The sequence below is a fragment of the Canis lupus genome, chromosome 2 (assembly GCF_048164855.1).
Source record: "Canis lupus baileyi chromosome 2, mCanLup2.hap1, whole genome shotgun sequence".
Lineage (NCBI taxonomy): Eukaryota > Metazoa > Chordata > Mammalia > Carnivora > Canidae > Canis > Canis lupus.
In genome coordinates this window covers 42,961,649-42,988,077 of record NC_132839.1, presented here as the reverse complement: position 1 = coordinate 42,988,077, position 26,429 = coordinate 42,961,649, and the positions used below count along the sequence as shown (strand labels likewise).

The window sequence follows — 26,429 nt, the reverse complement described above, 5'->3', positions numbered from 1 at the left end:
ATCAGGGAGTCTGCTTCTCCCTCTCACTCTGCATCTGCCTCTCCCTCCACTCATGTTCCCTCTCTCTCAAATAAATAAATAAAATCTTTAAAAAAATAAAAGCTCTGGAATTTGGCAAGAATATGGAGCAACAATGAAAAGCAAAGCCTTTGTGGGAAGGTTGCTGATAATCGAAATCTGATGAGAAATCAATCCAGAAAAAAGACAAGTGGGATTTTCTACAGTCAAAGTGAGAAAAGGCTTACACGTGGGTCTCTTTATCTACCCTCTGGCACACACAGGAAAGGCTTTGCTCTGTAGAGGGTATTCTCAGGTCTTCATTCTGCACCAGCGAATGTATCTGTGCCATGGTAAGGAGCCCAGACACTCGAGTTTGGTAGAACTGGCTGTGTTCCCAGCGATATGACCCTGAGGAATGACCTCCCTTCCTTCTCCTTGGTTGCTCCATTTGAAAATGGTACTACAAAGAGCACCCAGCCCATAGGACTAAAGGAGACAAAGTCTAAAAGGCGCTTCACAACAGCCTGACCCAGAAGGTAGCCAAGAGTTAGTAGCTGGTGTGGTTATCTAAAACCATTGTTATTATTTGTAGTTTTTAAAGGAAATGTGTATTATAACCCTGTAGTGTCAGAAAGGGAAAGACAAAAATATAGTGCTCTGAAATTTAAAGCTTTAGGAGATTCAAGGAATAGAAATCAGATAAAGTATATGAAGGTAATCTGTGCCATGCTTGGGGCATACTTCTTCACATTTAAAAAAAAATGATTTTTAAAAAAACAGATTGTGTGTAAGGGAAGAGCATTTCTTTAATCAAAGTAACATTGGATGAAGAAGAGCACCAGAAAAAAATAAATCATTTCCTTCTTTGTTAAGCGAGCATAAGGCATGCCAGACAAATAGTGTCCCATGGGAGGAGCGGACAGGAGAAATATCTCTTCTGGAGAAAAGCAGGGCATTTCCCAGAGGAGGAGAGGAAGAAGCAGGGCTTAGAATACACAAGCATTCATCAGAGCCTTTATACCCCAAAAAAGAGAGGCAGAGAAGATGATTCTTTAAAGAAACACATCTACAGAGGTACAAGCTTAGACACCAAGGATCTCCAGGTGGTATGAACTTAAAAAGCAAAACAAACAAACAAAAAAAACCCCGAGTCCTGAAAGCAAAATTTGGAGATTACTAGTTTGAATACTGTAGGATTTTTTTTTTTTTAAGATTTTATTTATTCATGGGGACACACAGAGAGAGGCAGAGACATAGGCAGAGGGAGAAGCAGGCTCCCTATGGGGAGCCTGATGTGGGACTTGATCCCAGAACCCCAGAACCATGACCTGAGTCAAAGACAGATGCTCAACCCCTGAGCCGCTCAAGTGCCCCTGAACACTGTAGATCTAAAAGCAAAATAGTAAATTTTGTGATTACTGAAGTATCAAAAATTCTCAATAAAAGCCATTGGTGGATGCTTTAAGGGGAAGCACCTGGAACTAAGTCGAATTTTAGCATCCCAGTGAGGTAGCAGCAGGTAGATAGACACGTTGCCCCATCGTTTATTCCATTACCTTCTACTTCTTTCTAGAAAGTATCAGCCAAGGGAGAAACCTTCCTTATCTCCTTTCCTCTTGGGAAACCTTATGTTAGACTCACTTTCCAAATCTTACCACCATAATGGATCAAGTAGAAGCAAGACAAAGAAACAAAGTCAAGCTTAAAAATGAAAACAGAAGACTATCAATTTTAGCTTAAGCGGTTCACAAAAGCAAAGACAGGGAGTGCTTAGCTTTTCCCAAGTCACAGGACAAGAATAGAAGAGAATATTGCATGCTAGGGGCAGTCCTGAAGTACGGAATCTTAGCATGCAGTATAAGCACATGCTTTAAAATCAAATCATTTCCAGGGTGAAACCATACAAAAAGAAATGTTTAAATGGATAGTAACTATAATAATAACTACTTTTTAAAAAGGGTCTACCGGGGTGCCTGACTGCTCGGTCTGTAGAGCATGTGAGTCCTGATTTTGGGATCACAAGTTCGAGTCCCATGGTGGGTGTAGATATTACTTAAAAAAAAATCGTGGGGCATCTGGATGGCTCAATCGGTTGGGTGACCAACTCTTGATTTCAGCTTGGGTCATGATCTCAAGGTCATGAGATGCAGCCCTACTTCCCCTCCATGCTGGCCATGTTGTCTCCTTAGCATTCTCTCTCTTCTCTCCCTCTGTCCCTCCTCCTGCCCCCCCTCCAACCTCTCCTCCCTGCACCAGCCTCCCCTTCCCCTGCTGGTATGTGCATCAGCACTCTCTCTAAAAATAAATAAATAAACAAAAATAAATAAATAAATAAATAAAATCTTTAGAAAGGAGTTTACCATGTACCCAGATGCTTTAATGTGGGGTCTATTTCATCACCGCAGCAAACCTTGGAGTTCTGATCGTTCCCACCTTAACAGGAGAGCAGAGTAGGGGACTTGCCCACAGTCTTACAGCTGGGAGGGTAGAATGGATGCTGATTTGAATATGGGGCTACCTGACTCTAAAGCCCACACTGTTGGCTATACACAATGTCACATTCCTTGGAGATACAGGAGATACCCTGTTGATGCTCTAGTTATCACAAGTACGCTGAGAGCTAGTCAGCAACGCCAGGCCACGTGCTCACTGAGCAAGCTGTGGAAGACTCCAAAGATGACACGTCACACAGTCCTAGGGAGAGCCTTGATAGGTCACACATTCTGGAGCAGCAGTAACCAGGGTAGAAAATAATTCCTAAGACAGGGGAAGCAGTTGTCCATTTTCACTAGTGAGTTTATCACACGTAAAAAAGCAAGGGGGTGCTCAGGAATGTGTTTTGGATTTACTCTCCAAAGTTAATTAATAATTAGTGAATAGGTAGTAGTACTGGAAAAAGGAGGGCAGGTAGAAGGGACAAAGCTTCAGCCCACACTTACGGATAGAAGGCATGGAGCATGAGTCACCCGGCAGCATTTATCTGTCAGCTCAAGGAGAAAAGAACTGGCTTGGCCTGATGGGCACCATAAAAGGCGAGGCAGAAGGAGGAAGAGGATGCATGAAAGATACCCTTTTAAGAGGAACACAAATCCCGTGAGAGCGGCGTGAAAAATCATCCTGGTCTTGTACTACCAAGACCTGGAAAAAGAAAAGGCCCTTGTGGTTGTGAACATAAATAGAAATGAACAAAAACAAAGCCTCATAGTTTCTAAAACAGACCCGTTTGGGCAAAATATTCACAATTCAAGGAGGAAACGAAGCAGAGTGATCAAAAGAAAACTATGCAGTTTAAACATGCAAGTTCCAGTGACTATGACACTGTGAAGAACCAGGACGTAAAGAAGTGGCAGTTTAGAACAACTCAGCTAAACACAAAATAACTTTGCAGGACAGCTGGGAACATTCCCTTCCACTCTTGCTGGGTATTCTCGCAGATGTGTATGAGGCACGCCATCTGCTGGCAAGATTGGGTACTGCTAATTTGGAAAGAATCAGAGGATGGGCCACTCTCTGGCAGAGGATGGTTTACCCTCTTTTTTGCAGCAACAGGGCTGGACACCGAGTTCTCATAACATTATTAGGTTTCAACGGATGCAGAAAATATCAGATCTTGGACCTCTGATTTGCTTATTTCCTATCTTACAGTGCAAGCAGAATACCTACTTCTGGGCAGGAAGAAATTCTAGACCGGCAGGCCCTCTCAGAGATTACTCTCTTCCTCCTCTCATTACTAAATGGAATCATTACATATGAATTCCCTTGGGTGTGGCTTCGTGCACTATGCCTTAGGTTTGTGAGAGTCATCCACGATGAGAAGCCAAGGAATAGTCTGATCATTTTCTTTGTAAGAACAGATCACAATTTCATGTATTCTGCTTCTGATGAACAGTTGGGTGGTTTCTGATTCTTGGCTATTACAAATAGTAGCCTGGACATTCTTGGCTGTGTCTATTGTGAACGCATGTGTGCATTTCTCTTAAATTTGGGAGTGATACTGCTGTGTCATAGACAAACATTCAAGTTTTGAAGAAAAGCCAGTTTTCTAAAGTAGTTATGCCAAATATATTCCAAACCACAACACATGAGAAAGCATATAAGATCATGGCATCCTGACCAACACTTGATATTATTAGTCTTTTTAAAAAAAAATTAGCCATTATAGTAGAGATGTAATAGTAGCTCATAATTTTAACTTTCTTTTCCCTGATGACTGATGAGACAGAGCCTTTAATATGTTTATTAGCTATGTGGCATCTTTTTTTGGGGTGGTGGTGGTGGGTGCAGTCTCTTGCCCGCTTTTCTATTCAGTTGTCTTTGTTTTACTGATAAAAAGGAGTTCTTTACAGATTCTAGATGTGAGCTCTTTGCCAGTTATGTGTATCACAAATATCTTCTACCTCTCTGTGGTATGAAACACATGGTGATTTAAATTCAGGAGAGCAGGTGAGAGATACAAAGTCAAGAGAATGACGTCAGAACTCTAGGACCCAGGGGTGAATGTGTCAGCACCACATTTAGTGAATGGTGTCACTAATGTATGTGACTTGGTTGTAGCTGCTGTGATGAGCATGGTCCTCTTTTGCTTCTGGACAATGGCCATGGAGAAGCCATGGACACAGCATCACAGAGAAGTACCATCTGCCTGAAGACAGATTCTTCTGGCAGATAATCTCTGGCCATCATGTATTCGAAATGCCCTAAACCAGAAACTTACTGTGCAGATGACAATTTGATCCGTGCTTGAATTTCTATCCACTCCTCCTTTATAATCCTTCCACACTGCAGCAGCTCCTTTGCAAGTCTCTCTGCCTTTGACAAATTCTCTGAAGCTTCCTTGAATCTGGACTGTGTTTAGGAAACTTCACACATGGTTCTAGACTCTGGGACCCCAGTTCCTAGACATCCTTAGCTCTTAAGGTTCCTATTCCCCTTCCTAAGCCATCTGTCACCTTTTGATTTGGCCTTGATAATGAAATATAAGCATTATGGACGGCATTTCTACGTGTAAAGATGAGAAACAAAAGGATACTTCTGGAGGGAGAGTAAGGCTCTCCCCATGGTATGGAATAGCTCAATTGAACACTTAAAAACATCTGTATTGTCATTATAGGGAGGCATGAGGGAGTTCGTAAGGATTTCTTTGGCTTTTTCTGCATGTTGTTTCGCTTGCAAGGACAGTCCTGTGGACAAAGAAAAAAAGGTTTCAGTTTCTCTTTCATGTCAGCAGGACAAGAATATAGTTATCTGTGGCTAGGAAATCCAATGAGGTCTCCTTCATGTATTGGCAAATAATACACAGAGAAGTATCAGGGTAGCATGAAATACTGTCTGGACTGTAAAAACCAAAGAAGTAGTTTACATCTAGTACTCAAGTTTTTCCCCAAATGGTCTTTCTAGAAATAAACAGAATGAGTGGGAATTGAACAACTTTGAAACCTCCCCAATATCAGATATAAAATATGTTCTAAATAATTATAAGAAAAAAAATGGAATGCAAGGACTATAGCATTCTGGGCAGGAAATAGGATATTCGTGAATTTTAATTCTGGCTTTGTGACAGCAATCTTACTGAAATACTAAAAATTCTGAATCTTCTGCTTATCTATCCATAATCATAACTTCAGAGACTTATTTTAATGTAATACAAATACAATGATATCTACAAAAACTTACAAACGCAATTCCAATGACAGAATGAACTGACATGCTTCAATCTCTTATTCCCAAAAGGTTATTGACTAATACGAATCAAAATGGAACAAAAATGAGAAAAATAATCCCTAACAAGAACTAATTCCCCAGTGCATTCTTGGGTTCTTCCATGGGCTTATTAATTTGTGGTAAAGGTAACAGTGGGGGGTCACAGTTAGGTTTCAGGGCTTTTCACTTCCCCATACTCTATCCTCCTCCCCGACACTGATATCCTCTCTTCCACCCACATCCATACAATTCTAGTCTTATGTTTTTCCATTATATGAAATTTTATCTCAAATCCCTAAAAAAAAGCTTCCAAAATACGAAACCAATTCTGTTCCTGCATCTATAAAACAGAAGAATATATTTTCTGATGGGGAAAATCCAGGGTATGTTCTTCATGTGGGAACTCTTAGAAAATTTTGTCTAATTTTTTTGTTTAATTTTTAATTTAAATTCAACTTAATTAACATATACTGTATGATTAGTTTCAGAGGTAGAATGTAGTGATTCATCAGTTGCGTACAATACCCAGTACTCATTACTTCAGAGAATTTCATCTAATTTTTTCATAGCACACATTTAAACAACCTACCAGAAATTTCTTAGTGCCAATTACACATGAGATATTACAAAAGATAATGGTGCACTGTATTATCAACTTTGGTACATCCCCTCAAGGAACTCAGTCTATCGGAGGTAGCATGGGTTGAGGATCAAGAGCACTGGCTCTGATATCAAACTTCCCAGAATGAGTTCCCTGAACCACTACTTACTCTGAAACGTTGGCTTCAGCTTCTTCAACTATAAACAAGGATGATAATATTACCCTCCTTGTAGGATTATGATGAAGAATGAATGAGAAAATGCATGGGAGACAGCACGGTACCTGACATTCAGTAAGGCTTTTATAAAGAGTAGATGTTTCTTTTACTTTAAATTGAGAAATAAAGACTATCATGCAGAAAGGTAGCAGGCTGTGGAAGAAAAGCATCCTTTGAAATCCCAGATGCCAGGTCACTAGTGCTGGCATCCAAAATCCTAGGTCTGAGTCTCAAATCATCTACTTCTATATATATATTACTGAAGCAAGCTGTTTGAATTCACTCATTCATTCTGAATCTAAAAGTAAAAATATAGGAAGGGGATGTTCTTTCTAGTGGAAGGGGAAGTTCAAAACTAGATGATCTCCAGGGTCCCCTCTGGCTCCAACAGTCTTTGATCTAATAGGTGGGATCAGTCAATAATCAGATTTAGCCATATTTATTAACAGGCAATTCTGTGCTAAGCATGGTGGTGTTTTCCACTTTCTGTAATTTTATGTATTCTCTGGACCAGTCCTGGGAGGTTAGGTACCACCATCAACCTTATCATTGCTTTTCAGTTGAAGAAAGGAGTACAGAGATGTACTCTTGTACACCTAGTCCTGGGATGCCCATCAGAAAAAAGAAGACATGATATCCTGTTGTTTTTGCCTTCCCTGCATCCATCCCCTTCCTCTGTTTTCTTTTGGGGACACCTGACCCCCCCACACACACACCCAATCTACGTGAGTTAGCCAAAGTCAGCCTGTCTCTTAGGATCTAGTGGAGCCAAAAGGCAGATCAAGCCAATCAGACCATTCCTTGCCTTTGACATACATCCAGGTCAGCCCAATTAGAATCCCCAAATCCTGAGATTTGGGTGGAAAATGTTCTTTCTTTCCTGGGAATGCTGATGAGGGAAGTTTAAAGCTTCTTTCTGCAAGCCTTACCGCTGCCATGTAGGCAAAGCTTGGGTAAGAATAAAGTCCACAGAGACAGAAACAGAGCCCAGTGGTGGGAGAAGAGAGAAGAAACACAAAACTGATAACATTGTTTGAATACCTGGATCTGGCTAAGTCTACAAGCAAGTTTTATCCTTGGCTTTTCAAGCTATATGAACCAATACATTACCTTCTGTTCACTGCCAACTTGATTTAGTCTCTTACTTATGTATTTTTTTGGGAGTGAGGGGTGGGGTCACTTACAGCCAAGAGATTCTCCCTCAAAACAAATGTGAATGGATCCTACTTCAGGTCCCTACTCCATACCTTGGGCCCCTTCTACAATGCTTTCAAAGCTAACACATTCTCTCCTAAGAACCCTACTTTTAAGATCATAAAAAGGGTCTGCCAAAGCCATCCAAAGGGCTAAAATCGTCCTTCTCTTTTTTATATGTCAAATGAAAAATCTTATGGACTTTCTGAAAGGAGATGGCTCTTCAATGTGTGGACATGAGAATATTCAAGAAAACTTAATCCTTCTAGTTAAATTTGACTTCTAGAGTCAAATTTGCATGAAAGTGCAGAAACCAATGGACTGATCTTCCCCATCCAAGATGAACTCACCTTTCAGCTGGAGGTAGCCTTGAGCCAGATTAATATGTGCCTCTGCTAGTTTCCAATGGGAGTCACCATAGCAAATTCTCGTTAGTGCAATGCAGCGCACAAGCTCATGGACAGCCTCTTTATGCTGTGACGGAAAGAAAATGGGCTTTACCAGTTAGACAACTGAAAACACAGAGTTGAAAAGCACAAAGTCCACTGTACTTTTATCCAGCGTGTATTTCCTGAGTGCCTACTATGTGCTGGACATGGTTGTAAGCATTTGGGATAACATTTGAGAACAAAATGGATAAAGATCTCTGTGAGGCAGTTGGCTGTTTATCTGGGGTGAGAGAGACGATAAATGGCAGAAACAAGTAAAATTTATAGTATACTTATGTTTATAAAACATTTAAATTTGTAGTACATTATGAAAAATATTATAAATAAAGAAGACATGGAAAAAGCAGAGCAGACTTGTAACCATTCCCTAGTTTTTTTCCAGCTGCTCAGCTATGAATGGCTACCACACATTTAGGCACCCGTGGGCAACTTGGTAGTGGGTTTTCAAATAACACTTGCTAGTTCTCAATTCATATACCTTTCTTAGCAGCCTAGGATATCAGCACAGCAATGAGGTTGGCAGGACTGACAAAGAGATTTCATTAAAGGAATCAGAAGTCCATTTATATTCAATGTCAGGATCAAGAGAACAGGGACCTGGCATTTCCAGCTCCAGGTCAGCTCAGAGCAGCAATACACTTAAAGCAAGGCTGGTAGCTTTAAAATATAGCTCCAGAATTCTTTGATTCTTTCTGTCCAGTGGTAGGGGTCTATGTCTCCTTTTTTTTTAATCTGGGCTTTGTGACTGGCTGATGGAATATGGAAGATATGATGCGGTGCCAGTTTTGGGTCCCCTAGGTCTTAAGGAACTAGAGGCTTCCACTTTCTGTTTCCATTTACAACCCATTATGGGCTGAATTGTGTGCCTACCACCCCCCAAATTCAAATGTTGGAGGCCCAAGTACTTCAGAATGTGATAGTATATGCAGAGAAGGTCTTTAAAGACATAAGTTGAGATGAGGCTATTAGGGTATGGCCCTAATCCAGTATGACTGATGTCCTTATAAGAAGAGGAAGAGAGGGGTGCCTGGGTAGCTGTCAGTTAAGCTTCTGCCCTCAGCTCAGGTCATGACTCCAAGGTCCTGGGATCAAGCCCCACATTGGACACCCTGCTCAGGTTAGGGAGTCTGCTTCTCCCTATCCCTCTGCCTGCCGCTCTGCCTACTTGTGCTCTCTCTCTGTGTCAAATAAATAAATACACGAAATCTTAAAAAAAAAAAAAGAAAAGAAAAAAGAGGAAGAGACACCAGGGAGGGGCACGTGCAAAAAAAGAACTTGTTGGGACAGCGAGGGAACATCCTCTGATAGCTAAGCCTCCAAGTGACATCAACTCTGCCAACACTTTGATCTTGAACTTGTAGCCACTAGAACTCTGAGAAAATAAACTTCTGCTGGTGAAGCCACCCAGTCTGGGGTATTTTGTTATCATAGTCCTAGCAAACTAGTAACTAGTAACCTAACCACCATGCCATGAGGAAACCTAAGTGGTGCCCATGCAGAAAGGCACCAATAGCTGATATCAGTCAACCATAGGAGTGCGCCATCTTGGCATTTATGGAGCAGAGCATGGATCTGTCAGATGTTTTTTTCTGCCAAAGACATTATTGAGATAATTTGAGAAATATAGATAAGGTTTGTAGATTAGATGATAATATTGTACTAATATTAGTTTCCTACTTAAACCACTGTACTGTGGTTACCTAGAGTTTCCTCTAAGATATTCAGGGGTAAAGGATCATAATATCTGGAATTTACTTTCAGGTAGTTGAGAAAAATAATGATATGTACACAGAGAAGTAAAGCAATAAAGCAAACATTAACAATTGGTGAATCTAAACAAACAAACAAACAAAAAACAATTGGTGAATCTTGTAGACTTTTCTGTAAGTCTGAAATATTTTAAAATAAAAAAGTAGAAAAGAATGGATATTTTAAAAAAACAGTTACATCATGTTAATACTTTCTTGAAAATACTTTTAAGGTCTCCAGGGCACTTAGATGGAGACCTGCAAGGTTCTAAGTGAACTCCTTGTCTCTCCTGACATTTCATGTCAGACCACGGCTTCCTCTTTCACTTCAAACATGTCACATTCATGCCCTCCTCATAGATTTTACATGTGCTATTCCCTCTCCATAGAACCCTTCCTTTAGCTTCTCCATGCTGGCTCCTTCACTTCTTAAGGTCTCAGCTCATATGCTGCCTCTTTACAGACAGGCCCACTCTTTCCCTAATAGCACTTGACACAACCCTGGGCTTGCTAGTTTATTTATAATGCCGATAACCCCTCAGCTCCACAAGGCCTTCAACCTGTCTATGTTGTTCACCACTGTAACCAGGGGTTCCTCATCTGAACTCCAGAACACAGAAAATAATTTAGTACCATTCTAGATCCATAGAAGAGAAGTTACTTCTTTATGGACGTTAAATGCCTTGAGGCATTCAGGTTTAATTCTCTTGCAGACCTGTGGTTGAGAGAGGCTGCCAGCCTAATGCCTACCTAGCACAGACCCTGACATATAGTGGGTACTGAATAAATATCTGTTGCATAATGAATAAGCACACATTTAGAACCAAATTCATGTCTCCTCTCCATAATCCTGTTCTTCCTCCTGTATTCATTACAGTGGCAAAGGAACTGGCAAGCTTCCAGTCACCCAAGCTGGCTGAGACCTAAGTCACGGATTGCATACACCCACTCTGATTGGCTCTTGCCACTACAACCCTTATGTCCCCTCAGTTACCAGGTCCCACTGGTTCACATTTCCAAATTCCTGTCTGATCTTAGCATCTCTATTGCCTCTGCTGTAGTTCAGGCTGTTACAATTCCTGGCTGAGATTATTTTTTTAAGTTTTATTTATTTGAGAGAGAAAGAGAGAGAGAGAGAGAGAGAGAGAGAGAGAGAGAGAGAGAGAGAGATGGGGGGGCAGTGGGAGAGGGAGAGAGAATCTCCAGCAGACTTCCCACCAAGCAAGGAGCCTGATGAGGGACTTGATCCCAGGACCTGAGCCAAAATCAAGAGTTGGATTCTCAACCAACTGAGCCACCTAGGTGCCCCCTTGCTGGGATTATTTTAAATATCCTCTGAACTGGGGCGCCTTCTCCAGTTTTGCTCCTTCCTCACCCATCCTCCACTCAGCTATGTGAGTAACCATTCCAGAAACTCAAACCTGCTCATGGCACTCCTACTTGTCATCCTATGATAGTTTCCAACACTTTTAGGACAAAATCTAAACTTTTTCTCTGGGCATTAAATACCCTCTGGGCCCTAGCTCCTTCTATAATCAATCTCATTTCCTGTCCTATGTCATTAAAGCCTGTATTCCATGGAAACAACTCAAGAGTCCAAGGATGGATGAATGAATAAAGAAAACATTGAATGACATTGAATATATGATGGAATATTATTCAACCATGTATCAGAAGGAAATCACAGATACTGTATGATCTTACTTATGTGTCGAATCTTAAATAACAAGAACAAAAAAACCTCACAGATGCAGAGAACAGACTCATGGTTGCCAGGGGTAGGGGGTGGGTAAAATGGATGAAGGTGGTCAAAAGGTACAAACTTCCAGTTATGAAATAACTAAATCCTGGTGATGTAACATACAGCATCTGTGACTATAGTTAATAATACTCTATTCTCTATCTGCCCAGAACACCATTGTCCTCTCCCTTACCTGGCCAACTCGTAAGCACTGTTATCAGTGCTGTCCAAGTAACTCCCATCCCAAGAAGCACTTTGGTTGCTCTCCATTCACTATCTCCATGCCCACTGCTTACCCTCATGCCATGTTGTGAATTGGTTTCATCTGAACTTGTGTCCATCACAGCATTGACTGCCATTGTCTGCCTCCTGCCTAGCATCCCAACCAAACCATGAGTCCCTCTGAGGCAGAAGCTGTAGCTTTCCCATATGTGCCCCCAGCACCTGCATAGCACCTGGCACATAGTAGGTATACAGTAGCTATTTGTGAAAAAAAAAAAAAAAAACGGACAGTAGGGCCTAACGTAAGTGGTGGTAGAGAAACGCATATTAAATGAACAAGTGAATGAGTAAAACTTCTTTTTTAATTTATTTATTTTATTTTTTTGAATGCGTAAAACTTTGAGGAGAGAATGGGACAGATGTATGTGGAAAGCAAGAAGATCAAGAATGTAAGAATTGTAAGCTGTAGAAGTTTCATCGCTTTGTGTTATATTCCAGTGCCTAGACCTGGCACTAGGGGGAGCTCAATAAATAGGTCTATACAGATGGAAAAAGACTGATAGGTCAAACCTACAACCAGTTGGTCTAGTATACACTTGCCAGAGTCAGGGTAACCGTGTTTGTTCCTTTGTGCGGTCATTCAGCAGGTATGATGTTGACTGTGCCAAGTGCTGTGCCTGGAGCCCTGATGGCCTACACCCACTCATTCTGTGATAAAGGTACTCTATATACTCTCTTGTATCAAACTTCTTAGGTTAGAAATGTAACCTAAATTCTCACTAGTTACCAGAGCACAGGTGTAGAAAATGAAGGGTCCTTACTTTGTGACTGCTAGAATAGGACTTCGCTTTCTCTTCACAGAGGTGGAGTTTCTCTCGAGGAGGCTGGAAGAGTGCTGTCTGAGGCAGTTTGTTTTGGATCTTCTTTCTAGGCGTTACGCTGACAGCAGCAACAATTTCATCTAGGTGATTGGATATGTGGGTTTCCTTTGATTCTTGCATATTTTTATAGACATTGTCCTCTAATTTTTAAATAAGAAAATAAAGGTGTTAAATGATAATTTCCATAGTTACTTACACAAATACACATTTTTCCTAGAAATTGATGCTAAATCTAGGAAAATTTTAATGCTCTACCCATGACTTCTTTGAAATTAGCAGTATTCCATCAAAAAAGATCCTGATAACTGGTACTAACTTCTTTGTAAAACTTTCAGGCTGGTTTCCACTTTTAACTAAATCAAACACTGCTCGTTCGTTCAAATATACATATTCATATATGTATTTTACATATGCATATACAGGAGAAATCAGGCAAGCCCAAACAATTCTCAAAGAACCCAGCGTAGATCACCTGAACCCCAATTGACCTTGAAGCAGTAAAAAAATGACGTATTAAACTTTCAATTCTGGTCAAGATGGGGCAACAGGACTAGATTATTCTCTTTCCTGAAATAACCAACCAACCAACCAACCAACACACAAAAACAAACCAAAAAAACTCCACATAGACAAAAAAGCTATGGGAACATGGTTTTCAAGAGATAAGATATAAGGGCAGCCCAGGTGGCTCAGTGGTTTAGTGCGCCTTCAGCCCAGGGCATGATCCTGGAGACCCGGGATCGAGTCCCACGTTGGACTCCCTGCATGGAGCCTGCTTGTGTCTCTGCCTCTCTCTCTGTGCGTGTGTCTCTCATGAATAAATAAATAAAAATCTTTTTTTTTTTTTTTTAAAGAAACAGGATATCAACCTGATCAATGGAAAAAAGAAATAAAGTGAGATCCATGATTTCCCCAATGTATTGCTTTGAGGTATTCAGGACGTGCAGGGAGCAGAAACACAGAAGTAGCCTGGTAGACTCTGCGTTGAGGAACTAGAGCTGAGGATCTGGGGAGAACAAGATAGCTAGAATTTATTGGATAGATTACTGGAGAGGATATAGATGCAGAGATAGAGGATTCTTGAAATTAGCAGAGGGACCATTACAAATAAGGGGAGAGAATACTGATCAGCATGTGAATAAGAAAAATACTTGAGTCTGGGGAAAGATTCATTTAATAATATTAAAAAAGGAACAATGCCTGGCATTCACATAGGGTTAGCAATGCCTGTTCCCACCAACCAGACTGGAAAACTCATAATTCATGATGTATTGGGTAAAGCACTCAGAAGGGTTTTGTTTCACTAGTGTGAAATTACCCTTACCCTACCTTACCTGAGCACTGCTTAGACTCACCCAACAAAGCATAAAAATAAGACCTAAAAGAATCAGCCTATTTCTAAAACTTAACTGCCCCAGAAGACAAACTCAAGGATGTATAGGAATACAAAAATAGCTAGCACACAACAAGGTAAAATTCACAAAGTCTGACATCCAATCAAAGATTACTAGGCATGCAAAGGGAAAGGAAAACATAAGCCATCATGAGAAGAATAATCAATCAATCAGAACCCAGAACTGACACAGATGTAAGTTAGTAGAGTATTAAAGTGGTTATCATAATTGTATTCCATATGTTTAAACAGTTTAGAGATACATAAGATATTTAAAAAAGGCCCAAATTTAACTTCTATATATGAAAATACTATGTGAGATGAAAAATGAACTAGAGGGATTAATGACAGATTAGATATTACAGATGAAAAGATGACTGAACTTGTAGACACAGCAAAAGAAACCACCTAAAAAAATCATGAGTTGTGAAACAACTTCAAATTGCTTAGTATATATGCAATTTGAGTCTTTATAGGAAAGTAGATTGTAGCGGAGACAGAAAAAAATATTTGAAGAAATAACAGCCCCAAATTTTCCATATTTGAGGAACAGTAAAAAGCTAGACATTCAGGAAGTTCAATGAACACTAAACACAAGAAACAGAGAAAGCTACATCAAGGCATATGATAACCAAATTGCTCAAAACCAAGGTAAAGAGAAAATCTTAAATGTAAGGGGAAAAAACATATTAGTATGAAAAAATAAAAGATACAGACGATAGCGTATTGCTTGCAGGAAAAATGCACATGAGAAGGGAGTGAAACAACAGACTGGAAAGAAAAACATTTGTCAAGTTAAGATTCTGTACCAGTGAAAATATCTTTTAAAACCAAAAACTGAGAAAATTAATCATCAGCAGATACATACTCCAATGTTCTTCAAGAATTAGTAAAGAAAGTCTTTCAGAAGGAAGGAAAATGATAGCAAATGGAAGATCTAGATCTACATAAAGGAATGAAGACAATGGGAATGATACTTACATGGGAAAATATGTAGCTGTTTTCATATTATTTAAATCTCTTTAAAAGATAACATTTTTTAAGGAAAAAATAATGTACTGTGAGGCTTATAACATATGTGTATAAGTGAAATGTATGACAACAGTAGCATAAGGGCTAGGAAGGAAGAAATGGAATTGTGAAGTTCTTACATTGTATATGGAATGGTATATTAATTGAAGGTATGACCTATAGTATAAACTCTAAGCAATCATTAAAATAACAAAATAAAGAATTATAGGTAATAAGCCAACAAAGGAGATAAAGGGCTCATAAAAGCAATCCAGTAGAAACTAGAAAAAAAGTGGGGAGAGGGAACAAAGAACAGATGGAACAAATAAAAAATAAATAGCAAGATGATAGACTTTATCAACAATCAGATTAAATGTAAATGGTCTAAACCTCCCACTTAAGAGATAGACATCAACAGATTAGACAAAAATGCAAAACTTAACTGTATGCTGCCTACAAGAAATTCATTTCAAATAGAGAAGGACAAATTAGATTAAAGGTAAAATGATGGAAAATAATATCCTAAAATTAGTCAAAAACAAACTTGGATCTATATTAAGATCAAAGTAAATTGTAGAGCAAAGAATATTATCATAAAGAAGGTCATTTTATAATTATAAAAGGTCAATTAGTCAAGAAGATATAATCATTCTAAGTGTTTATATACCTAGTAACAGTTTCAAAATATGGGACCCCAAATTGATGGAAAAGCAAGGAGAAATAGACAAATCCTTTATTATACTCTGAGATTTAAATACCTTGCTCTTAATAGCTGATACACCAGGTAGGCAGAAAATCAGTTAAGGATACATAAGACTTGAACTACATCATCAACCAACATGATTTGACATTTACTAGAATATTATACTCAAGAAGAGTAGAATACACATTATACACATTCTTTTCAAGTGCACATGGACACTAAGACACATTTTATTCTGGGTGGTAAAACAAGTTTCAGTAAATTTATAAGGATACAAGACATACAAAATATATTCTCGATTATGACTACAAAGGGATTAAATTTTAAGTCAATAACAGAAAGGTATCTGGAAAATGTTCAAATATTTGGAAACTAAATAACACAATTTAAAAAAAAAAACCCAACCACTGTTCAAAGAAGAAATCAAAATACAATGTATTGGCATAAAATTTTCATAACATTCCCATAATAAACTTACAATATTTGTAAAATTTTGGTTCTTTGAGACCAATCATATTAATCAATCTCTACCCTGACTAAACAGGAAAAAAAAGAGAGGAGACAAAAGTCACCAATATCAGGAATGAGAGAGATGGCACCACTACAAATAGATTCTACAGATTCTACAAATATTATAAGTTTATTATGGGAATGTTATGAAAATTTTATGCCAATACACTTGACAGCTTAGATGAATGGACAAATTATTTTAAAGACACAAAATACTAAGGCTCACTCAAGAATAAACAGATAATCTGAATAGCCCTATACCTATTAAAGAACTGACTTTGCGGGATCCCTGGGTGGCTCAGCGGTTTGGCGCATGCCTTTGGCCCAGGGCACGATCCTGGAGTCCCGGAATCCAGTCCCACGTCGGGCTCCCGGCATGGAGCCTGCTTCTCTCTCCTCCTGTGTCTCTGCCTCTCTCTCTCTGTCTATCATAAATAAATAAATAAATAAATAAATAAATAAATCTTAAAAAAAAAAAAAAGAAAGAAAGAACTGACTTTGTTTTTTTTTAAAAGATTTTATTTATTTATTTATTTATTTATTTATTTATTTATTCATTCATTCATTCATTCATTCATGAGAGACACAGAGAGAGAAATAGGCAGAGGGAGAACATCCCGGCAGGGAGCCTGATGCAGAACTCAATCCCAGGACCGCGGGATCACAACCTGAGCCAAAGGCAACTACTGAACCACCCTAGCATCCCCTGAATTTGTATTTTAAAAATCTTCCAAGAAAAAGAAAAGAAGGAAAGGGAAAAACAACTCCAGGCCTAGATAGCTTCACTAGTGAATTCTACCAGATATTTAAGGAAGATATAACACTAATTTTATACAATCTCTTCCAGAAAATGGAAAAAAAGAATATTTCCTAACTAATTCTATGAAACCCTGATACCAAAATAAGACAAAACCAACAAAAGAAAATTGCAGACCAATATCCCTCAGTAATATAGATGCAAAAATTCAAAACAAAATCTTAGCAAATTAAACCCAGTAATATGTAAAAGAGAAAATATAGCATGACCAAGTACAATATTAACTCAGGAATGTAAAATTGGTTTAACATTCACAAAGCAGTCAATATAATTCATAATATTAGTAACCTACAAAAGAAAAACTGCAGGATCCTCTTATCAACACCCAAAAAAGAACTTGACAAAAATCTAATATCCATTTCTGGATGTGGACACATTGAAATTAAAATACAATACTGTGTATAATAGCATCAAAAATATGAAATAGGAATAAATCTGCCAAAAAAATGAATGTGACTTGTATAATTAAAACTAATAAACATAGCCACTATTAAAAATGGGCAAAATATTTTAGAAGACACATCATCAAAGAAGATATATCAATGACAAATAGGCACATGAAAAGGTGCATGTCAACATCATTAGTCATTATGGAAATACAAGTTAAAGCCACAATGAGATACCACTTGCACCAATCAGAATGAATAAAACTGAAAAGACTGATGATACTAAGCACTGGGAGGAGGAGGAATAGGTACTCTCACACACTGTTGGTTGGCATGCAAAATCCTACAATCACTTTGGGAAAAAAAATTGGCGGTTTCTTTTTTCAAAGATTTTGTTTTGTTAAAGTAATCTCTACACCCAGTGTGGGGTCTCAATTTACAGCCCTGAGATCAAGAGTTGCATGCTCTACTGACTGAGCCAGGCAGGCAGTTTCTTAATAAGCTAGATACACACATAGCACATGATTCATTTAACTCCTAGATAGAGGGGATCCCTGGGTGGCTCAGCGGTTTGGCGCCTGCCTTTGGCCCAGAGCGCGATCCTGTAGTCCTGGGATGGAGTCCTGCGTCGGGCTCCCGGTGTGGAGCCTGCTTCTCCCTCTGTCTGTGTCTCTGCCTCTCTCTCTCTCCCTATGTCTATCATAAATAAATAAATCTTTAAAAAAAGTACTATAACTCCTAGATAGAACATAAGAGACATACAACATAAGAGAAATGAACATACAAGGACTTTTTTTTTTTTTAAGATTTTACTTATTTATTCATGACAGACACAGAGAGAGATAGAGGCAGAGACACAGACAGAGGGAGAAGCAGGCTCCATGCAGGGAGCCTGACATGGGACTGAATCCCAGGTCTCCAGGATCAGGCCCTGGGCTGAAGGCAGCACCAAACCGCTGGGCCATCAGGGCTGCCCATGTTCATACAAGGACTTATGCACAAACGTTCAAAGGAGTTTTATTTTTAATAACCAAAACTAGAAACAACTCAAATGCCCATCAGTTGGTAAACTGATAAACAAAACTATACAATGCAATAATACTCAGCAATAAAAAGGAACAGATATGCTACAACATGAATTGCTTCAGTTATGCTGAGTGAAAGAAGCCAGAAAGAAGAGAGTATAAATACTATATGGCTCCCTTTCTATAAAATTGTAGGAAATGCAAACCAATGTATAACGACCAAAAGCAGATCAGTGGTTGTCTTGAACCGGGCTGGTAGTGAGAGGCATTGCAGAGGAGAAGATGCAGGGAGGAGGAGGATATAGAAATGACAGAGATATGAAGAAACATTTTGGAGTGATGGTTATGTTATTATCTTGATTGAGGTGCTAGTTTCATGGGTATACACATAAATCAAGATTTATCAGATTGCACACTTTTCTATATCAATTAATAAAACTGTTTTAAAATATAAGTATACATATACACACATATATATGTATGTATATATATGTATCAGCCTTTCAGAGATCCTTCTCCATTTGTCCCTCTCCCCATGTAGATCCTTCAGACTCTGATTCTATTATTTACTATAGATAAGTTATTTCAAATTTCACCCTTATTGTTATTCATTCATCAACTATTTATTAAATTTCTACTATAAACAACGTACTATGTGGAAAACAGTAACTCCGAGAAATGCAAAATCTAGCAGGAAAAAAGATCAGGTATACAGCTGCCATGATACTGATACTGGGTACTATAAATGCTGGAAAAGTGGGAAGTATTAAGACTTCAGAAATAGGAACCATTACTGTTGTGGGATATCAGGTTGCTTGGCTGAAAAGATTCTGAGAACAAGGACAGAGAGGAGAAAGCACCCCAAGTGGAGTGCATAATTAGCAAAGGCTCAAAAGTGCAAATGAATTGGGTAGATATCTAATGGGGGGTGGTTCAGTTTGGTTGGTAAGTTTGGCAGGGGGAGTGGGGGAAGGTTGGAGACATGGATATAGAACAGCATTTTCCAAACCAACCTATTACACTAGACACACAAGACATTAATGTACAATCTAAAAGAGAGGGTTATCGACAAAGATGATCAAGTAAGCTGATAAACACACAGACTGTTTCCACAACAGGATATGTTGTTCTATGATAAACATGGACAAGTTTCATTACCTCGGTTCTCCTCAAAGGTTTGAACATGGTATAATTCCTTGTGAATAGAACTCAGAGGGATACAGTATGCAACACTTTCCCTAACTTTTTGGACTATGAAATCCTCTTTTCTGGAGCACTCATTAACTCTTAGGCAACTGGTACTTTCTGAGCACTGTTTGGAAAGCCAGGAGGTAGAGGAAGACTGGAAGGCTGGAGCCAGGCTTAGAAGACATTGATTTTAGGTTAAGAGTTTAATTGACTTTATTTGGCAGGTGGTGATGAGCTCCTCAAGGTTTTATCAAGAAAGATAAGTGACAATGCTGAGACAGATCTGTTAATTAGTAGGCAAATATAATGGAAACTATAGGCAGTAAAGTGGTCACTGATTTTCAAACTTTTCTTTTACCATCTTGACAACTGTTAGCATATCTATATTCTGCCTACAATATTAACTTTTTCTTTAAGGCTACAACTTTTTAAAAACCTAAATATTTACTTCAGCTTCACCCTAAAAAAATAACCAGATATATTATGGGTTTGACATCATATTTTCTCCAATACATGTTAAAATAAAAACACAAGTATTAATAATATTTTAAAAGTTGGTCTGGGGCAGCCCCGGTGGCCCAGCGGTTTGGCGCCGCCTGCAGCCTGGGGCGTGATCCTGGAGACCCTGGATCGAGTCCCTTGTCGGGCTCTCTGTATGATGCCTGCTTCTCCCTCTGCCTGTGTCTCTGCCTCTCTCTCTCTGTCTCTATGAATAAATAAATAAAATCTTAAAAAAAAAATTTCCCTTTAAAAAATAAAAAATAAAAAAAAAATAAAAGTTCGTCTGTGTTCCACCTAACATCACATTAAGCATCACCAATTTTAAACATTGCATACCTTGGGAAATTCTAAATTTGAGCAACGTTTGACAACCATTTTTAACCATGGCCCTTCATGTAAGATTTCATTGGTTTTACTTTCTATAATTTATATTCTGACAAAGCAGGTATTTTCCCTAAAGTTAAAATTAGAATATTTTATATGCTTCTTAAATCATCCCCCTAGCCAATAAAAAAAACAAAAACAAAAACAAAAACAAAAAAAAACAATAAAAAAAATCATCCCCCTAGAAATTTTGGTACCCTCTTTACTAAGTGGGTATGGTCCTGCAGCCAGCCCTTACCACCAGTCGCATGAATCACTGAATATTGTATAGAATGAATTCATGTGCACAGCAGCAGTGAGAAGGGAAGTGATGGGAAGGATAAGAATTACTGAAAGAAGTAATTACTCAACTTGAGAGCTGCTTAGATGTAAAAATTGAAGAAGGGAAACAGTCAAAACTGACTTTGACATTTTCATCCAGGAACTCTAGATAGGTGCTGGCACACTATGGCATGGGCCAAGTGCTGCCCACTGTCTGTTTTCATAAATAAAGCTTTATTGGAACACAGCCCTTTTAATCCATCTACATCTTATCTATGGCCACTTTTGTACTACAACAGCAGAAGTGAGTATTTGTGATAGAAACCGTATCGCTCTCAAAGCCTAAAGTATTTATTATCTGGCCCTTTACAGAAAAAGTTTACTGACCCCTAAAACACACTAATGTCATGGACAGAAGTAACAAGATAAATGAGAATTATCCTTTTGATAAGATAATCAATTTGGTCTCAGCCAGATTGAATTTGAGGCTATGGGAGAAAATTTCTATAAGAATGTCCAACTCAAAAAAAAAACTTGAAAAAAAAAAATGAATGTCCAATTCAAAAAAAAAAAAAAAAGAAGAAGAATGTCCAACTCAGAAGTTAGAAATATATTGGGCCACCTGGCTGGCTCAGTCAGTAAAGCATGTGACACTTGATTCAGGGTCATGAATTCAAGCCCCATGTTGGGTATAGAGCTTACTTTAAAAAATTTTTAGAAGAAAAAAGAAGCTAAAAATATATCACTAGTCCTGAGAGACATCTTTTTAAAGATAATATTTTTCCTTTCCTTTTAAAAAAAATTAGTAACCTTCTATGCCTTTATACAAATAGAATTTGAGATGTCTAGAGGTTAAGTGTTGAGCAGTTAACCTGGACCTACCTACCAAGGTAAAGGTGGCCACCCCTTAATAATCCAAAATAGAGCTTTACATTTTCACCAAGAAGGAAGAAAGTCAGAACTTTTCTTTCTTTCATGAGACAATATAGAATGAAAACATGAGAAAGGGAAGAAATTGGTTGAAGGCCAGTCTGAGAAAACTTCAGAGGCCAATCAATCCCAGCAAAACCATTCTTGGGTAGCCCTTCAAAACGTGGAAGGCTCATCTTTTGATTCAACATTTAAGCTTTCCCTAAACCCTGCTGTACAGAGACTCCGTGCTATCTCTGATGCCAAAATGGTGGCTGACTTTTTTTCTAACAAGCTCTTGACTTAAGCTTTCTCATCTATTCAGCCCACTAGTTGATGATTTGATCATTTCAGTAAGTGTTATGGTCTACAAAAAGAGCAGGAGATTGGGTTTGGGAATCTGAGATTCAAAAATCTGTGCTGGTCCAACTACTCACATGATTTGGGCAATATCAACTGGTATTTACATAACCCTTTATGCTTTCCCATATTTTATCTTTTGTGGCCCTTGCCATAGCCATGTGGGAGACAGGTATGATTATCTCTGTTTTATAACTGAGGACAATGAAGCTGACAGAAGCTAAATTACTTGCCCCATGTCACACAGGCAGAATCAGGACTCCAGTCGTCTAAGAATTTGGTGGTTTCCTACCACATCATTCTGACTTTCATTGACCAGTCTTTAGGAGTGGGAAGCAAATATTCTTGCTTTGGAAACCTAAGATGGCATTTTAAAAAGTAATCATACACTTTTATAACAAGGAAATGTAACATCTTCAACAAATCTAACCACACTTTCTTATCTTCTACTTAGGGGAGGCAGAGAAGAAATTTTAGAAGCTATGTGAGTAATATGCTCTGTAATATTTGCTACTCTGGGCCTTGAACCTAGTGCTAAACTTTGAAATTGAGCGGATTTTTCTTTCTTTTTTCGGCTTAACTGTAACAAGTGGTTTGTCTCACATTGCCTCTTAAAATATTAAATCCTTAAAAGAGCCATTTTAATCCAAGCACTCACAGGCTGGATCTAACTTGCACATGCTTTTTTTTTTTTTCTTTTTGGCCAGAAAGGGGAAAAAAAAAATTAAGCCATTACTTTAAAATTAGAAGGTTTAGGATCTGGCTTTTGAGATTTTTGGCTTCCTATAAAAACAACACTATCGGGCAGCCCGGATGGCTCAGCGGTTTAGCGCCACCTTCAACCCAGGGCCTGATCCTAGAGACCCAGGATCGAGTCCCATGTCGGGCTCCCTGCGTGGAGCCTGCTTCTCTCTCTGCTTGTGTCTCTGCCTCTCTCTCTCTCTCTCTCTCTCTCTGTGACTATCATAAATAAATAAAAATTGAAAAAAAATATTAAAAAAAAATACTGAGCCTATGTCATCACAGGCAACAATCCATCAGGGGGGAATGGCAGAAGCCGTGGCGATTGCCAGTTGCCACCACTCCCTATTGCTCCTGGACAGGGAGGCACCAAAGTAGTTGCCATTTGTCATTGCTCCTGTGTTGCTTTATCCTTATAGTAAAAGAATAGGTCTCTGTAACCATACCTCTCTTTCAGAGTGAAAGGCTGACATAAAGGGATATGGCTTTCCTAGCCCATGCCACTTGCCACTCGTTTCCTAAATGTAATCTGATCTGAGCCATCACTGATATAAGATTATCAGATACATCACTATTCTATAACCACTAAGAATAAAACCACAAAGCTATTAAACTATGACTTGCCATCAACGGTAACATGCATTCCAATTTCAGAGATGTTTAAACACCAAAATGTGCATCTCTGCCAATTAAATGAGGCACGGTACCTGCCTGGCTTTTGGAAACATGTGAATCTATGACCTTGCTTTAAATATGTGTCTGTGTCAATGTGTGTTGCATCTTATAGTAACATCTTTAGCACAGACATCCTCTTCAGTTCACTTACTTGGAGCTACATGCTTATCATCAGTCACTTTTGTTTTCTTTGTAATAGCCATAGGTGGGGCTTAAATTTTCATTAGAAATCAGCCCAGGGCCACACAGAACCCTCTCCCTGCCAGCCTTGGGTAAAGCTTCCCAGGCCTCTCAATCGGCTCCCACAACTGCCAGTCAGACATATCCAATCAATTGATGCTATTCCTTCTGCCAGACCTGTTCAGTAGAATGCTGAAGCACATGATCAGCCTCAGAACAAAATGGGAGGAGGAAGAGGTCTGAAGTGGGGTCTCAGTCTTCCATTTCAAGAGGTGATGTTCAACAATTTAAAACTGGTTTAGCAGGAGGACCAACCAATCTGTATAGATGGCAACTATGCTGGAACTAGGTTCAGAAGGTCCCCTGCTGTTACAGGTGTTAACCCTTGGGGGCTGACTTGGGGGAGGATGTAGGAAGCTTGAGGGCGGGGCAGGAGCCCCCAGGGCAGTGGCTCCTGGGAAACAACAACCATTATGACCGTATGAGAGTGTACTGGTTAAAAAGCAACCTTGCCCATAGGTAAGCTGTGGCATCAGCAAGCTATGAAGTGGAAAAACATTCTGGAAGGATACAAAACATCAAAACCGAATTGAAAGGAAATAAAAAATCTGAATAGAACTATAACAAGCAAATAATTTAGTAATTTAAAATATTTACATAAAGGTAAGCCCAGGCCAAGATGGCTTCAGTGGTAAATCCTACTAAACCTTTAAAGAAGTAATATGAATCTTTGCAAACTCTATCAGAAAAATAGTTTGCAACTCTATTCTGTGAGGCCAATATTATCCTGCTACCAAAGCCAGACAAAGACGTAATAAGAAAACAAACCAATATCCATGATGCTTTTGAACACAAAAAGTCCTCAACAAAATATTAGAAAAATCAAATCAGGCAAGATATAAAGAAGATTATATATTATGACCAAGGGGGATTTATCCCTGGAATAAATAAATAAAGCTGGTTGGTTTAACATCTGAAATCACTAATGTAATACACCATATTCATAGAATAGGGGGCAAAAACTGAATGATCATATTAATAAATGCAGAAAAAAAATGGCAGGATACTTCCTCCATCTGATAAAGGGCCAATAAAAACTTTTTAAAAACTTAATGCTAACATCACACTTAATGGTGAATGTTTGACTGCTTCTCTTTTTAGACTGGAAACAAGGCAAGGATGTTTGCTGTCATCATTTGTATTTAAGACTTAATGGGTATTCTAACCAGTGCAATAAAGCAAGAAAAAAGTAAAAGGCATGCAGATTAGAAAGGAAGAAAAAAAAATTTAGTTTACATGATCTTCACACACACACACAATTCAGTTGACATGATCTTCACACACACACACACACCCCAAAACAAAATGAAAACAACAACAAAATCCTACTAAAACTGTTAAACAATTTCAGCAAGGCCAGAGGACACAAAATAAACCAAAACTGAATATCTATCAATCTGAAAATGAAATTAAGAAAACATTTCCATGCACAATAGGACCAAGAAGAATAAAATACTCAGGACTACACTTAAAAGAAGTACAAAACTTTTACACTGAAAATTATATAACATTTACACTGAAAATTATATAACATTGCTGAAAGAAATCAAGGGACACTTAAGTAAATGAGATACATTCCATACTCATGGATTAGAAGCCTTAATATTATTAAGATAGCAATACCCCCAAATTGATCTATAGATTTTATATAACACCTATCAAAATCCCAGCTGTCTTTTTTTTTTTTTTTTTTGCAGAATTTGACCTTAGATTTATATAGAAATGTAAAAGACCTAGGATAGCTAAAACAATCTTGAAAAAGAACAAAGTTAGAGGACCATTCTTCCCATTTTATTTTTTTTTTAATTTTATTTATTTCTCTATCCATGAAAGACACAGAGAGACAGACAGAGGGAGAAGCAGGCTCTATGCAAGGAGCCCGATGTGGGACTCGATCCCGGGTCTCCAGCATCGCGCCCTGAGCCAAAGGAAGAGGCTCAACCGCTGAGCCACCCAGGTATCCTCATTCTTCCCATTTTAAAAACTTACAACAAAGCGACAGTAATCAACACAGGGTGATATTGTCCTAAGGACTGACACTATATGTTAATGGAATAGAATTGAAAGTCCAGAAATAAACCTCTACATTTACAGTCAATTATTTTTTGACAAGAGTACCAGGTAATTAAATGGGAAAAGAATAGTCCTTTCAACAAATGATGCTGGAACAACTGGATAGGCACATACAAAATAACAAATTTGGACCCCTACCTCACACCATATACAAAAATGAACTCCAACTGGATCAAAGTCCTAAAAGTAAGGGCTAAAACTGTAGAGCTGTTAGGAAACAAAGGGATATGTATGAGCTTGGGTTACACAAAGATTTCTATGTACAATACCAAAGGCACAATTGATAAAAAGAAAAAAATAAATTGGACTTTATCAAAATTAAAAACTTTTGTTTCAAAGACACTGTCATGAAAGTTAAAAGACAATTCACAAAATAGGAGAATATATTTGCAAGTAATTGTAGATATATCACATGTTTGATAATGGACGTTAATCCAAAATATATAACAAACACAATTCAAAAATAAGACAAAAACCTAAGTAAAAAAATAGGCAAAAA

At 38.4% G+C, this 26,429-nt stretch overlaps 1 protein-coding gene across 14 annotated transcripts in view; it reads right to left on the bottom strand.

Moving 5' to 3' along the window:
• The window catches only part of TTC23 (tetratricopeptide repeat domain 23), a 96,057-nt gene that overhangs the window by 62,891 nt on the left and 6,737 nt on the right, over positions 1 to 26,429 (bottom strand). For 7 of the 14 annotated variants that reach the window (XR_012017029.1, XR_012017043.1, XM_072797388.1 and 4 more), the window contains exons 2-5: positions 12,694 to 12,893; positions 8,063 to 8,186; positions 5,030 to 5,180; positions 4,715 to 4,840 (exon numbers count right to left, since the gene is read on the bottom strand). Coding sequence is in view for 12 of the 14 variants with exons in the window: in XM_072797297.1 (XP_072653398.1) it covers positions 4,715 to 4,840; positions 5,030 to 5,180; positions 8,063 to 8,186; positions 12,694 to 12,893 (601 nt within the window). In the remaining 2 variants the exon portion in view is untranslated. Of the gene's footprint in view, positions 1 to 4,714; positions 4,841 to 5,029; positions 5,181 to 8,062; positions 8,187 to 12,693; positions 12,894 to 16,631; positions 16,796 to 23,768; positions 23,954 to 23,974; positions 24,219 to 26,429 lie in introns of those variants that run through there. The other 7 variants (XM_072797293.1, XM_072797346.1, XM_072797366.1 and 4 more) reach the window with 6 other exon arrangements.